The sequence below is a fragment of the Danio aesculapii genome, chromosome 15 (genome assembly GCF_903798145.1).
Source record: "Danio aesculapii chromosome 15, fDanAes4.1, whole genome shotgun sequence".
In the NCBI taxonomy this organism is placed as follows: Eukaryota; Metazoa; Chordata; class Actinopteri; order Cypriniformes; family Danionidae; genus Danio; species Danio aesculapii.
This window is the reverse complement of record NC_079449.1, coordinates 20,362,144-20,378,729: the sequence shown is the minus strand read 5'-3', so window position 1 is coordinate 20,378,729 and position 16,586 is coordinate 20,362,144. Positions and strand designations below refer to the sequence as shown.

At 33.8% G+C, this 16,586-nt stretch overlaps 1 protein-coding gene across 3 annotated transcripts in view; it reads left to right on the top strand.

The window, feature by feature from the left end:
* myo1cb (myosin Ic, paralog b) overlaps positions 1-14,178 on the top strand; it is a 79,684-nt gene extending 65,506 nt beyond the window's left edge. For all 3 annotated transcript variants that reach the window (XM_056474383.1, XM_056474385.1, XM_056474384.1), the window contains 14 exons: positions 529-634; positions 2,521-2,638; positions 2,985-3,098; positions 4,951-5,027; positions 5,108-5,261; positions 6,085-6,244; positions 6,318-6,401; positions 7,222-7,315; positions 7,395-7,450; positions 7,664-7,799; positions 9,683-9,753; positions 9,832-9,929; positions 11,155-11,254; positions 11,340-14,178. In XM_056474383.1, the coding sequence (XP_056330358.1) occupies positions 529-634; positions 2,521-2,638; positions 2,985-3,098; positions 4,951-5,027; positions 5,108-5,261; positions 6,085-6,244; positions 6,318-6,401; positions 7,222-7,315; positions 7,395-7,450; positions 7,664-7,799; positions 9,683-9,753; positions 9,832-9,929; positions 11,155-11,254; positions 11,340-11,366 (1,395 nt within the window). In that variant the 3' untranslated portion in view covers positions 11,367-14,178. The remainder of the gene's footprint in view (positions 1-528; positions 635-2,520; positions 2,639-2,984; positions 3,099-4,950; positions 5,028-5,107; positions 5,262-6,084; positions 6,245-6,317; positions 6,402-7,221; positions 7,316-7,394; positions 7,451-7,663; positions 7,800-9,682; positions 9,754-9,831; positions 9,930-11,154; positions 11,255-11,339) is intronic.
* Positions 14,179-16,586: the final 2,408 nt, after the last annotated feature.

The window sequence follows — 16,586 nt, the reverse complement described above, 5'->3', positions numbered from 1 at the left end:
CCATCCAGATAGAGATGTTCTCTCTATCATTCTATCAATCGTTCATCTATCCATCCATCCATCCATCCATCATTGTGTCAATTTAGCTGTTTATCTGTCTATGTTGTTCTATGTATAACATCTATAAATATTACTGTTAATCATTCCGTTTTCCAGTAGTATCAGTATTGTGAATCAGTGCGAAGTTCATTGTCTCATGTATTCATAAAGCTCAGCATCTTGGCCTGAGTCCGTGGCATTAAGAATCTCTGCCACCCACATTATAAGGAATGCCCTGGCTCTGTGGCTCCCCCCATGACCGAACACAACCCTGAAGTCCCCCATTCCATTGCAGTGCCCACACTGCAGAGCTCGATTGGTTGAGTGTGGGTGGGCTGCTGTTTAGTTGTTTGCTTGCATTGTTGACCACTGGCTTCTCCCACATTGTCACTGCCTGACTGGACTCTCACACTGCCACTCGTGTTCTCTCACTCACTGCCCGTCTCTCTATTTTCTTGTACCTTCGCACCGTTCATTTGCTGCGACCAGGCAGCAACCCAGTTCAAGAACAGCCTGGCGAAGTTGATGGAAATCCTGATGTCTAAGGAACCATCTTACGTGCGCTGCATCAAGCCTAATGATGCCAAGCAAGCAGGTTTGTGATCAATGTTCTCTACTCTTTTTACAGTTTTATTGCTGTCACTTTTTTGCTCTCATTCCTTTTAGGTATTTGCAGTATTATCATGTTATTTAAGACAATATTGTAGTACTTTGATGTAGGGTTGCACCGTTCACCGGTACTATGGTAGTATAGGGATACTATGGTTCCAAAATACAGTGCCGCTGTAGTTTGTTAATGGTAGTATTGTCATTATTGGTCTGTTTACAATAGATAATGTTGCATGTGGAAAAGTCCCTAAAATGCTCACATGTTTGAGAAACATTTTATTTTAATAGTCTGTGGAGTGCTTTAAGGAGCCAAAACAGAATTTGTACCTTTTATGGTAGTCTATTGTACGTTTTCTAATGCTTCAGTTTGAACGCACATCTGAATAGGTTCATTTCTGTTCCTGTAAATATGATTTAGTAGCTACAACAACTGTGACAATCTCTTAAAAAGAAGGACTCAAAGTAAAATTTTGAATTACTTCGGATTGTTACCTGATAAGACTAAAAACTTTTGACCACTTCATACAGCCTAGTTGTGTTGGAAAAATTCTCTTTTATAACAAATTTCATTTGGTATAATTTGTATCTTTATTTTAATGTATTTTTTGTTGGTCGGTTATCTACAAAATAAACAAAAAGAATTAATAAATTTTAGGTGAAGTGACGTGCAAATAATACTTTTACAATAATAAGGGAATCATGTAGGCCTATTATAACTAGCCTTTAAAATGTAGTATTTCTGACAATTTTCTTTATAATTTGAGTTATGAATTACAGTATCGCAATACTACTTGGTATTGTTATACCTCAGCTGGTATAGTGTCGTAAGATGAATTAATGGTATCACGACAACCCTAATTTGATGTAATGCATTGTTCTGAAGTATTGGCATATTTATATATACAGTGTTTATTTGGTTCTCTAAGGTATTACTATGACTGTATGATTTGTTGTCAGGCTTAATCAACCTTTAAAAACAACAGAAGATGAAAAATGTTAATTCAATTAAAATGATTAAATTATTAAATTAGAATACATATTTAAAATATATATAACAACAAATGATATACAGTGCTCAGCATTAATGAGTACTCCCTTTTTGAAAATGAAATGAAATGAATTTTTATCCATTTCTTAGTACATGTAGGTAATATATTTTGGGGGATTTGAACAAAACATTTATTAAACAGATATATTTATTAAAGTTATATTTTAGTCACAAAATATCTTTAAAAATGGAAAGATAGTACATTGAAATTGATGTAAAATATTGCAAAAAATATTACAAACTACAAAATTTTATATATATATTTTTGTTTCTCTAGATTTTTGCTGCTTTTTAAATAAATTTAGATTAAATTAAATATTTTTCCCTAACATATACATTTTTGGGCCATTATGATAAGTGATTTTGTTAGATTAGCTCCAGATTTGGCTTCAGTACTGACTAATCTAATGTATATGCACAAATATAATATTGTAAAGCGTCCTATAGATAATATTCATTTATATGAGTTAAAAAAAAAAAATAAATAAATAAAAAAAATATATATATATTATAAATATATAAATACATAAAAAAAATAATGCAAAATCATTTTATTTTTAAGACCAAAGTTTATTAGTGCCATTTTTTCTTCACAATATGTGGTGCAATGGTTTCATTGTTCACACTGCAGTCATTCGTTCCTTGTCTCTTATTGTCTCTTACTAAATAAGATTCTTTGTTTTGCCATCATCTTTTGTTGATAATTGTTGGTGTCTTTTGTTCGTTATTCAGCTCTTATCCTCAACAGTAGAAAATTGCAATGGATTTACACCTGCATTACATGTATATTCTATATTATTAAACTGAAATACTTCTCTCTACAGGGCGTTTTGATGAAGTCCTCATTAGACACCAAGTAAAATATCTTGGTCTGATGGAAAACCTTCGGGTTAGGAGAGCTGGCTTTGCATACCGGCGTCGCTACGAGACCTTCCTACAGAGGTTGGTATCTACATACTGAAAAAACATCAATCTAGACTAGTTTGGACTAATAAAACATAACTCATAATGACCCACAATCTGCTTTAATGGTCATTCATGCTGTCCTGAAGAAATTAAGCTGATTTAGGCAATTTTATTTCCAACATGCCTCTCACTTAACAGGCATTTATTAGTAAACTATGGTAAATTTGACACTTTCTAATCCTCTTTTAAAAGCTCTGTACTTCCTGTGGACTGCAGTGGTAAATAAGGTCAAAGGGAACTAACAGTGTCAAAAACAATGGTTCCTGTTTCTGCTTCACATGTGGGTATATTAGTGGGTAATGTTGGTGTTTTCCTCTTTCAGGTATAAATCTTTGTGTCCTGACACCTGGCCAAACTGGGACGGCCGTCAAGTGGATGGCGTGTCCACACTTGTCAAGCACCTCGGCTACAAGCCCGAGGAGTACAAACTGGGCAGGTTGGTTACACAGATAAAATATCTCAACCTCTTTAATGCTATTAAAATCTGTGTGTTTCACAAAAAGGCCTGAAGAATTATTGTGTTGTGTTATAAAACAGTTAGGTCTTTTTCAACTAAAACCATAATGTATATGATTATCAACTTGAATGTAAAATGTGTTTAATATATACATATAAATGCATATATTTAAAATTTCTATTATATTTTCAGTATTTATGAGAAATCTTATTGTAACATATCATTGTAGGAAATTTATAATGTATAATTTGGAAATCGGTGACCCCTGATTAATAAAGGGACTAAGCCGAAAAGAAAACAAATGAATGAATAATTTGAAAGTTCCCAATAATAACCACTTTGGAACGAATGGCATTTGTATTAATTCCTTTGAATATATAATCATGATTAATATCATAATTGGCATATTTATGACACCTAAAGGTGCTTTGTACATAACTAAATAGCCTAAACATTTATATGTAACTTTTTAAATGTTTGTATCTCTTAAAAATCTTTCAAAAATTTATTGTTAATCGATCAAGTATTTTTCAGAGTAGTTTGCTAATCAAACTAATTACTCTTTTGTTGGATATTATTTGTTGGGTAGCTAAATAATCCTGGGGTTATTTTGCCAGTAAACAATAGCTGAATGGAACCATTTTATCCACAAAATTAAATTGGTTTATTATCTATTAATACGTTTTCTGCATCTACTCGTCAATGTCAATTTTATTTATATAGCACTATTAAACATAACCAGAGGTTGACCAACGTGCAGCGCAATACACATCACAACAAAGAAAAATATAAAATTATAGCTAAAACTGACAATTTTCATTAATAAAATGCCAAATCAAAGAGGTACGTTTTCAACCTAGATTTAAAAACAATACAGAGGGGCAGAGCATTCCACAACCTAGGACCAGCTACTGCGAAAGCATGGTCACCTCTGCATTTCAGCCTCGACTTAGATATGCATAATCTCTGGTTAGATGACCGAAGAGACAGACCAGGCTGATGCTCAATCAACATGTCTGACAGATAAGAAGGTGCCAGGCCATTTCAAGATTTAAAAGCCATGAAAAGAATTTTAAAAGTGAACAGGCAATCAGTGCAAAGAGCGTAAGACTGGTGTAATGTAGTCATGTTTCTTGGTACCTGTTAAAAGCCTTGCAGCATCATTTTGAACTAATTGTAAATGGGATAAGGTTTTAGTCAGGTTTTGGTCAATAGTCCAATCTAGTGGTTAAAAAAGCATGGATTATTTTTCTAAATGTTTTCTAGATAGAATAGATTTAACTGTTTTTAAGTGTCGAAGCTGAATGAAGCAGGATTTAACCACTGCATTTATTTGTTTGTCAAAGCTCAAGCCATCATCCAGAATAACACCCAGATTTTTTTACCCAGGTCTTCGTAGAAAAACTAGATTTTTCAAGATTAACTACAGGTGCTCTATGAGAGTTTGACGGGCTAAACAGAATTATTTCAGTCTTACTCTCATTAAAATCTAGAAAGTTCAAAGACAACCAGGCTTTCACATCCGACAAGCATAACATAAGAGTCTCTAGCCCACTTGAATTTGGTTTTAAAGGTAGGTAGATTTGGGTGTCGTCCACATGACAGTGAAAAAACAGACCACGTTTTCTAAAAACAGCCCAGAGGAAGCATATATAAGGAGAAAAGAATAGTGGCTAAAATAGATCCCCGGGGAACACCACATGACAAAGGTGTTCCCGCAGATGAATATCAAAACAGGCCTGAATGCTTTACTAGGGTTAATGTGTTAACATTAGTATTATTTCTATAGATTCAAAAATGATGGAGACAACTTTCAATGTTTTTTTTAAAGGACCAAAATCTTCATCCGCTTCCCCAAGACCTTGTTTGCAACTGAAGATGCATTAGAAGTCAGGAAACACAGTCTTGGTATGAGCTGTTTTCATAAATAAAAATCATATCCACTGGGTGGTCTGCCTAATGTTAACCTTCAACAAACTGTCCTTCAGCCACCCAACTTCAGTCATCCTGGAAGGGCTACAGCCAAAAAACCAAATACCAAAAAATGCGGCACTCAGCTATCTGGATCCAAGCCTGGTGGAGAGGAATTCTGGCCCGCAGGGCAGCAAAGCGCAGGAGAGAGGCTGCCGACACCATGCGCAGGTCTGTGTGATACAGGACAGCCATTCCTAAAGGGGACCTATTATGCTCTTTTTTTTTTTTACAAGATGTCCCTGGAGAGTGTATTTGAAGTTTTAGCTCAAAATACCACACAAAGCATTTAAAACTCTTTGAAACTGCTCCTTTTAGACTTTGATTACTTTAAATTCAAATGAGATGGTGCTCCCAGTCCTCTTTTCAAAAGAGGGCAGAGCTACAAACACCTACTGTATGTGTCACCATAGTGGCAGATTTAAAACTCGGATGGCAGATGGCAGATAAAACTAATGGCAGATGGCTGCTTCTCACTCAGGGCTGTCTATGCTAATGACCAAGAGATTATCACTAATGGGAGGGCTTTCCCCCTCTGATGATATGTACAAAGAGAGTATATTAATCAAAGTGTTTCTGCAGACTGTTTTTTTATGAAGTGTGATTATAAAAATAGAATTAATTAATTTTGACCAATAGAAGCTGGCTATATAGATGCTGGCTGTGTTTAACCCCCTTATAAAAGTGATTTTTGTATAATAAGTCCCCTTTACAATCAGTGTTTATTAATGTTTCATTGTTATTTTTACCCACACAGCTCAAATAAAATGCTCACTGATCATTATTAGAAATGTTCATGGCAGTTTTATTAAATCTATTTTCACTGATCGGACTTTAATCATATCGTATCGAAAGCTTGTATATATAATTGAAGTGGAACATCTGAATTGAAACAGAGCCTGATCAGTATAGTCAGTATATTCTCTTATTCTGTCCAGTAAGAGAGCTTATTCTCACTGCAGCTTTTGTTTTTAACACACGTTCGCTATTACAGGTTCATTAAAGGCTTCATCTACCGCCACCAGGCACGATGCCCAGAGAATGAGTACTTCCTGGACTACGTTCGCTACTCGTTCCTAATGAAGTTGCACAGGTGCCTGCCTAAAACAGTTCTGGATAAGAGCTGGCCAACGCCACCTCCAGCATTGGTCGAGGTGAGATCTCAGTCATCAGTCATGCTTCCCTCTAGATCTGAGCTGAGAGATTGAGCCGTCTTTTCTCTCACAGGCTTCAGCGCAGCTCCGCAAACTCTGCATGCAGAACATGGTGTGGAAGTACTGCAAGACCATCAACCCAGAATGGAAGCATCAGGTTTGACATATTATGAGATATTTGATTGATTTATCAAATAAAACTTTTCTTAAAATAATTTAATTTTGCTTTTTCTAATTCATTATTTTATTATTATTATTATTATTATTATTATTATTATTATTATTATTATTATTATTGTTATATTATATAATTTATAATAAATAATAAACTTTCCAATTATAAATTTATCTTGAACCCATAATTTGTTTTAACATTTTGCCTATTATTTAATTTAATTTAATTTAATTTTTTAATTATTTAATTTAATTTAATTTGTTGAGCTTCTGGAATTTTTTTATTTCAAATTTGCAATGTATTTATTATAGTTAATTATTTATATTATTATTATTAATATTCTTTGTCGTCTTCTTCTTCTTATTATTATTATTATTAGTTTGTATATATATTGTGTGATATTTTTATTCACTTGATTGTTGGACCCATTGGAAGTGTCAATTCAGAATGGAGAAACATTTTATTTTATTATTAATTAATAAAAAATAAGTTTTTTTATTATTTACGCAATACCTTCATTATTGGCTCCTGCATATTAAGCTCTAACATGAAATGTAAGCAATCGGTCTCATTTTGCATATTTAAATTGTATTAATTACAAATTATTCATATTTTGTTTTATTCTTTAACTTTTTTATATTTATTCATTCATTCAATTATAGCTATCTAGCTATTGGACATTTAAGTAAACTTAACTTTGTGTTTATTTTGTTATTAATATTGACCAAATTTAGTTTAGTTTATTATTTTTAATTAATTATTCCGACTACTGCTAATTTAGCATTATTATCTGTTGTTTCAGATGGAACAGAAGATGGTCGCGAGTGAAATCTTTAAGGACAAGAAGGACAACTACCCTCAAAGCGTCCCAAAACTTTTCGTGAACACAAGGCTCAGTGAGTTTTCAGTCACTTTTATTAAGCTCAATTTACAGATGCATTGTATATTCTAAATGTACCTTTACATGTTCAAAAGACGGTGAGGACATCAATCCTAAAGTGCTGCAGGCTCTAGGAAACGAGAAGATGAAGGTCAGTTGAATTCTGAACAGACTATTTTGGAAAGCTTTCTTTAATGTGGTTCAAAAAGCCATGATTTTATATAATTGATTGTGATGTATTGCATATTAGCCTACTTCGTTTCTTCAGATGACAAAACAAAAATCCCAAAATGTGAAGCATGTGATCATAGACAGTATGTGAGTCTGCTAAAGTAATCTATCCTTCATCCCTCCTTCCCTGTAGTATGCTGTTCCAGTCACTAAGTATGACCGAAAAGGATATAAAGCACGCAACCGACAGCTCCTGCTCATGTCCGACAGTGCCGTCATTGTGGAGGAAGCCAAACTCAAACAGCGGATCGACTACAACTCACTGAACGGTGAGGAGGAGGAGGGATAGAGCTTAAAGCTAAATAGTTATTTAACCTAAAAACTATGTTTAGGATTTATGTGAACATTTTGCAATGAAAGATTGTTTGCGTCAAACCTTGTGGCACTTGTAGTAATCACTCTTTCAGATTAAAAATTGTTGGGACAAGATGGTGTTTTTTTTTTTTTTATAATAATTTTTTTAGGGTTTTTCCATCTTTATTATGATAGGAAAGTAGAGATTTCAGACAGGAAAGTATTGGGAGTAGAAAGAGGGGAAGGATTGGCAAAGGACCTCGAGCCAGGAATCAAACTCGGGTCGCCATGAGCACGTCGGTGCTATATGTTGGCACACATTACCACTAGGTTATTGGCGCCGACACAAGATGGTGTTTTAATTAGGCAATGTTATTTACTTATGTTTGCAGTAGTCCATTTACTGTTATTTGTGCCTTCATTTAATGTCCAGAAAAGCATGTCTTGTAGAAATTCATATTTTGATTGTAGTCTCCAAAGCTTGTGAAAACAAAAATATATAGCATCTGTTAATTTATATTAGGTTATTTATTAAGAAAAGTATTTGTACTGTAGGCCTATATGACATGGGCCTGTTGGTTAGAACAGTGTGCAGTGGTTTGAATGTGTCAAATTGTGAAAGTAGACTTAAAAAAAAGAATAATAATAATAAATAAACAATATCCTACTTATTATTATAATTAAGTACTTTTTTTTTTCAATTCTTAATAAATGCCCTACTGTAAATTACAACCATTAACGATTTATATATGAGAGTAGAATACGTGTTTGCTTTTGTAAATGGTTTTATGTTTTAGAATAGAATATGGAGTATTCTTAATGATATTTGTAAAGGAAACATTAGCCCTGTATGTACAGTTCACATATATTTCAATTGATATGGAAAACGCGTGCATGTTTTTACCAAAACTAATATTGGATTTTATTTAAATGTGAGTGTGTGTAAAACAATATAATTTGCACAAAAATTATAGGGTTTTTCTCTAAAGAAGTTGTTACTCCACCCCCTTTTAAATGTCATTATAGATGTTTTATGTTAAAACTAACATGGTTCAAATGATGGATCTATGACAAAGCAACTACGGTTTTGGAAAACACTTGTCACTACAATGTTCTTTCCCAAACGTTGCATCATACTATGATAGTTCAGCGGCGAGGTATGCCATGGTTTGGGAAACACTCTACAGGTTAGTTTAACCAGGCAAGTCATTGGACAGCATTGGTTTGTTTTCTAGCCAGTTCGAAAAAAAATATTTCCTAAGGGGGCTAATAATATTGACCTTAGCAGTTAATTTAATATATATATATATACACTTTAAATGTGTGTGTATGTATATATATATATATATATATATATATATATATATATATATATATATATATATATATATATATATATATATATATATATATATTTTTTTTTTTTTTTTTATATATATATATTTTTTTAATTATTATTATTTTTATTCAAGCCAAACAAACAGAAATAAGACTTTCTACAGAAGTAAAATATATAGTAAGAGCAAATACTTAGAAATTGGCATTTTCTTTCAAAGAATTCTCAAGTGATGTTTAACAGAGCAATGACTGCATGTGAGGGTTTGCACTACCAAAGCTGCCCGATTAAACATACTTTCAACTACTTATACTTTCAGTCTACAAACTCAAAAGATTTTAGACTTTATTTACACCTGTGTTTATTTCGGTTTACTTGTGATTAGATTGACAGAATATCATTTGTAAACTGAGCCTAAGATGTTACAACAACACCTGCCAAAGCTCTAGTGTGAAAACAGCAATAGAAAAAAAGTGCTATCCAACCAAAAAGTGACAATGTTCACTTCTGTTTTGTCTGTAGGGATTTCTGTCAGCTCACTGAGCGACGGCATGTTCGTTTTTCATGTTGCATCTGATGACAATAAGCAGAAGGCAAGTCTAAACTTCAGTTATTTGCTATTTATTTTCTTAAAAGAGCTGTTAATATGTGACCTGTTTTGCTGTCTACAGGGTGATGTGGTGCTTCAGAATGAGCATGTCATTGAGACGTTAACCAAAGTGGCTATCTGTGCTGACAAGATCAACAGAATTAACATCAACCAGGGGAGGTGAGTTCAATATCAAAGATTAAGTCAGATTAAAGAGTTAGGGATGCACCATATTTTAGATAGAAACCTTTGATTTTTGGCCTGAAATAGTTTTGAAGGGCTAAAATTTAACAAAACCGAGATTTTTATTTATTTATTTATTTATTTATTTATTTATTTATTTATTTATGTATTTATTTTTGCCAGTGTGACCAGTGTTGCCAGATTGGGCTGTTTTGAATTTGATTGATTGCATGGGTAAAAAATAGCATATGTGATGCGGGTTGACAGAATTTGGGCGGTTTTGAAACGTTAATTTTATATGCAAATTATTTAACAAAACGTAACAGTGCTAGTACTCCATTCGGTCAGTAGTTACCAGTGCATAGCGCACACTGCATGGGCCCACCCACAAGAGGAGGTGAAAGAAAGTTGTATCAAAATATGACTGTCTTTCGTATGCACACGCGTCACGCAGTGCCAGCAGTCAGGGCCGGCTCTTGGCATAGGCAGTATAGGCAAATGCTACGGGCGCCGTACATCCAGGGGGCACCAGAAATGAGGGAAGAAAAAAAAAAGTGTAACTTCACTATTCCTAAAACTATTTGGGATTATGACTTCAGAAAAGAATAAGCTCACATTAATTTAATCGCATAGTGCAAAACCTAAGTATTAATATTATTAATAATAATTATAAAACAGCCTACTCGCCAACGACGCCCCCTCTTCCGAATAACTAGACTTTACCTGCTACACAGTGTTCATCTTTTAAAACAGATCCCGGATGAGCCCCCATTTAAATGTTATGACTAAAGTTTAGCTCTAGGGGTTAAAGAGGTAACATTTTGATGTGACTCAGTTTGTAGAGAGTTGCTTTTGTAACAAAATTCAAACTAAAAACCTCCATGACATAGGCTAAACAAACAAGTAACACGATATCTTTCCGCAAACATATGTTATGTGCAATACATCAACTAAAGAGATAACATTTTGATTTGACCCAGTTTGTATAGAGTAGGTGGCAAAATAGCAAAACGACAACCAAATAATGCAAAAATAAGTGCATTTATTTACAAAAGTGAAAAGAATTCAAACAGCAGAAATAATATGGACAAGTTTAAGTATCTCACAAAAAAAGATTAAATCAACTAATAAAAGAATGCAATATAACAAAAACTCCAAACTGGCTGAAAATGATCCTTTAAACTAACTGATAGAAATATGCTTTGCTTTCTCTGATGAACAGTATAAAGTTCGATGTGGCACAGGGAAAAGAAGGGATCATAGACTTTACAGCTGGCTCAGAGTTGCTGATAGCCAAGGCTAAGAATGGACACCTTTCTGTGGTGAGCAAATACATCTTAATCTATGCTTATCTAAAAATAATTTCAATCAAAATAGTGTGTATAACCACATGTTTGTATTTGTCAGACTGCCCCTCGCCTCAACTCAAGATGATGGACGAATCGTGACCAAGCACTTCCAGATACGCTCCTTAGTTCATCAATCACATGACTATAGGCGGAGCTTCTCTCCACCAATCAGACGCCGGCCAGCCAGCCGCACCAAAGGCCTCTGCTTTCAGTTGTGAAAATCCAGCAAACTTATTTATGTTTTGGGGGATTAATACTGTTATATGAATATATGATTTTATATGTCGAAGCCAAGAAATAACAATATATGTATGTGCATTTTTTTCTGTCTTTATCTAGCTTATTTGGGGGATGTAGATTGATTTGTTTGAGACAGTGACCTCAGCCATGATCACGAGGTAAATCAGGGTTCACAATTAGCTTTGGTCCTATTTATGATTCTTTTTGCTATCCAAACCCACTCAGAACAGTACACATTTGCTTCTGTCACTATGATTTGGGTTATTATTCCTTGGTAACTCAATTAAATGTTCATAGGAAAGGTGTTAATGACTTTTTTGAATAGAAAAGATGACTTTGAGATTCTGTTGAACCTGTTTTACACACTATTTGTGCGACATAATTTCACTCACATGTCTAATAAGTTATTAATATTAGTTGATGTGAGGGATGTAAAATAAGGAGAGCATATGCCAAGTTTAATGAATGTGTTTGTGTGTGATATGTATGAAAAAGCTATGAAAATGATTGGATTTTTTATCCTTTTTCTAGAAAATCAGCCCTATTGTGAGTCGTAATACATTAACTACTTTAAAGGAGCACTCTACTTTTTTGGAAATAGGCTTTTTTGGAAATTTTACAAACCCCCTAGAGCAAAACTCAATTCCTGGAGGGCCACAGCCCTGCACAGTTTAGTTCCAGCCCTGCTTCAACACACTTACCTGTATAGGTTTCAAACAAGACTGAAAGACATAATTAGTTTGATCAGCTGTGTTTCATTAGGGTTGGAACTAAACTGTGCAGGGCTGCGGTCCTCCAGAAATTGAGTTTGACATCCCTGCCCTTGAGTTTTACTTTTTTAGCTTAGCATAAATCATTGAATCGGATTAGACCAGTAGCATCTCGCTCAAAGATTTCAGAAAAGAGTTTAGATCATTTTCCTATTTAAAGCTAAACTCTACTGTAGTTACAGTTATTAAGACCAACGTAAATTGAAAAGTTGCTATGAATTTTTTTGAATGAGATGCTAATGGTCTAATCTGATTCAATGATTTATGCTAAGCTAAGCTAAAGGTGATCCTGCCAGACCCAGAGATAGGCTAAATGGATTACAAAATGGTAAATCTCAACTGTTTAACTCTTTGGGAGGTGGAGAGTTTCTTTAGCTTGAAAATTGAGGTCAGTATAAAAATCTATTTTAAAATTGAGCCTTGTAATGTTAGGATTGGATTTAGAGAGTATCTTTGATAAGAAAAGAAATGGTATGAAATACAGTGATGGCCAATTGATTCTTAAATCATTCAGGCTTTGTGCTCCAAATACTTTGGACGCAATATTCTCTCTTATTAATGCCATTTCCCCAAGTTAGCATTGCTCTAAGCTCACCACGAAGCTTCTATCAGTGGTTAGCATTAATAGTATTGAAGTTGTACATTAACTATTGTGATTCATAATTCATTACCTACTTTAAAGGAGCACTTCTATTTTGGAAACAGGCTCATTTTACAAGCCCTCTAAAGTTAAACAGTTGAGTTTTACTATTTTTGATTTTGTTTAAAGGAGCACTTTTAGCTTAGCTTAGCATAAATCATTGAATCGGATTAGACCAGTAGCATCTCGCTCAAATATTTTTAAAAAGAGATAATATTTTTTTATTAATTCAATGTAAATCCTTCTGTAGTTACATCGTGTATAAGACCAATGTAAATTGAAAAGTTGCTATGAATTTTTTTGAGCCAGATGCTAATGGTCTAATCTGATTCAATGATTTATGCTAAGCTAAGCTAAAGGTGATCCTGCCAGACCCAGAGATAGGCTGAATGGATAACAAAATGGTCAAACTCAACAGTTTAACTTTAGGGGACTTGTAAAATGCTTCAAAAAAGTGGAGAGTTCCTTTAATTTGAAAATTGAGGTCAGTAAAAAAAATTAAATCTCAAAACTGTGCCTCATAATGTTAGGAATGGATTTAGAGAGTATCTTTGATAAGAAAAGAAATGGGATGAAATACAGTGATGGCCAATTGATTCTTAAATCATTCAGGATTTGTGCTCCAAATACACTGGACACAATAATCTCTCTTATTAATGCCTTTTCTCCATGTTAGCATTGCTCTAAATTCACCATAAAGCTTGTGTCAGTTGTTAGCCTTAATAGTATGGAAGTTGTACGTTATCTACAGACAATATGTAATTTGGCTTTATTTTTCTGAGGCAGGTTTGTGCATATGTAGATAAAAGGTAACAAAGCACTACTAAATGCTCAAAACCAAATGTAATATGTCATTTTTGAAACCAAAAGTGAACTGTGTCATTTCAGGCACCTAAAGCTGTTGCTAGCACAGTTATTTGATTTGGCCATTGAGCATGTGCCTATCATCACCAGTGTCATAGTTGAGGATGCTAAAGAAAAGAAAAACACTGTAAGAAAGACACACGGTTGAATAAGGTTAAGTGCCGCATGTATTTAGAGCAAATATCTATTTTTGACATTTATTAAAACAAAGAAATACAATACTACTCATATAAGCTCTTGGCCCGTTAATTGAGATGTAATTCACAGTTTGTGAGTTTTGTTTTATACTTTTTGTGTAAAAAAAAACCTGGAAAAATATATATGACATTTTGAAGCAGACTGACAATGTATCTGAGCATATTAAAGCTGATTAAAAGCAGAGAGTCTGGTTTATGTATAATTTCATTTGATAATGACCATAATTATTATTTGGAACGGAGAGAGTTTAGATCATTTTCCTATTTAAAGCTAAACTCTACTGTAGTTACACTTATTAAGACCAACGTAAATTGAAAAGTTGCTATGAATTTTTTGGAATGAGATGCTAATGGTCTAATCTGATTCAATGATTTATGCTAAGCTAAGCTAAAGGTGATCCTGCCAGACCTGGGGATCGGCTGAATGGATTACAAAATGGTAAATCTCAACTGAGTAACTTTTTTTAAAAGTGGAGAGTTTCTTTAGTTTGAAAATTGAGGTCAGTAAAAAAAATTCAATCTCAAAATTGAGCCTCCTAATGTTAGGAATGGATTTAGAGAGAGTCTATGAGAAGATAAGAAATAGGATGAAATACAGTGATGGCCAATTGATACTTAAATCATTCAGGCTTTGTGCTAATACTTTGGACACAATAATCTCTGCATCTCTGTATGTATAATTTTCATTTGATAATGACAATAATTATTATTTGCAAAGGAGAACATGAATTGTCGTGTTTTGAAATTCACCACGTGAAATGTTTTCAAAGTATTTTGAACTGCACACAATAATTAATTACTAAGTAATGATTCATTTGTTTTAATATTTTAATTTTTAAAAATATAAACTTTATTAGAATACAGTAGGAAATAGGAATGAAACTGTTAAACTCTTAAAACTAAAGGTTCTTTATTGGCATTAATAGTTCTGTGAACATTTACATTCTAAGAACCATAAAACATTACAGTGGAAATACGTTCTTTGTTTATTTGGTAACACTTTCTTTAACAGGGTGTCTGTGGGGTTTTAAAAAAGTCTTTAAATGTCTTAAATTTCCCAAACTAAATTTGAGGCCATAAAAAGTTTTTAATTTACTGACATTTTGACTTGTATGTCTTAAATAATTGTAAATAGGTTTTAATTTTCCTTTGTCCATAAAAAGCTACCCAATCGGGCCAACATGCATCCAATCACCAACAATCCATCTCAATAGAACTTTGAACAAAACTCTATTTAAAGCTCTATTTACCAATATGGTTTAATTATCATCAATAATGTTTGTTTAAAAGTTCCCTGTGTATTTATAGTCGGGGTATAGTAAGAACACTGACCTGGATAGACTGTTGAGCGTACATTTAGTTTATTATAGATTTTATAGGTTTGTATGTGAAATGGGTTTACATGGGTGGCACGGTGGCGCAGTGGGCAGCACAATCGCCTCACAGCAAGAAGGTCGCTGGTTCGAACCCCGGCTGGGTCAGTTGGCATTTCTGTGTGGAGTTTGCATGTTCTCCCTGTGTTTGCATGGGTTTCCTCCAGGTGCTCCGGTTTTCCCACACAGTCCAAAGACGTGCTATAGGTGAATTGATTAAGCTAAATTGGCCGTAGTGTTTGAGTGTGAATGTAAGAGTTTATGGGTGTTTCCCAGTGGAGTATGGGTATGTATGGGTGTATGGGAAGGGCATCCATGGCGTGCAGAATAAGTTGGCGGTTCATTCCGCTGTGGCGACCACTGATTAATAAAGGGACTAAGCCGAAAAGAAAATGAATGAATGAATAAATGTGTATGTATACAACTAGGGTTTGCTTGTTTTGACAATTTATTTAAAACTTGTGGCTAAGAAATAACTTATTATGATATAATTTTTAAGAGTCCTGTATAAGTCTGAAACATGTACAGCATAGAAGGAACGTTTCACTGTTCAGGGGGGCTCCCAATTTTGAAAAGTCATGATGTTGTTAAAACCTTAAGGGTTATAGACACATTTTACAACATATGAGAGAACATTTATAAAAGAGCTGGAGAGCATTTTGAGGGATGTAAACAGTAAAAATGGTCCCAACATATTTCCTGATTTATATTTTTAATTTCTATAGCTTCCAAGAATCCAAAAAAATCGCTGTTTTAACATTGTTATGATTGAATTGCCTCTTGTTACAGTTATGGAATAGTTTGATAGGAAATGTTCATGGTCCAATGACATGACCACACTGAAATGGTCTACACGATTGAGGCTTATTGGGATTGGACGGGTCCCTTGCCACCTTAAAGTTGAACCGTTTATTTACATACTGTAGTTCTTCACAGTTCACACTAAGAACACATGTTTTAATAAACTATTCACTAAAATGGTCTTTGGTTAACTAAAACAAATAAATAAAAAACAAAACCTAATATTAATTTCTCATATGGCAGAGCAAACTCCTTTATAGAACCTTTAAGTGTATTGTAAATTCGAGTCAGTGATCAGAAACCAGCCACATATTATAAAGGAGACGATTCGGAGAAGAGCACGAGTGTTTCTGGCCGTAGGCGGAGATCCTTCAACTTCTTGTATTTTGTTATTGCTCAATAAATCAGGTGACTTGAGGG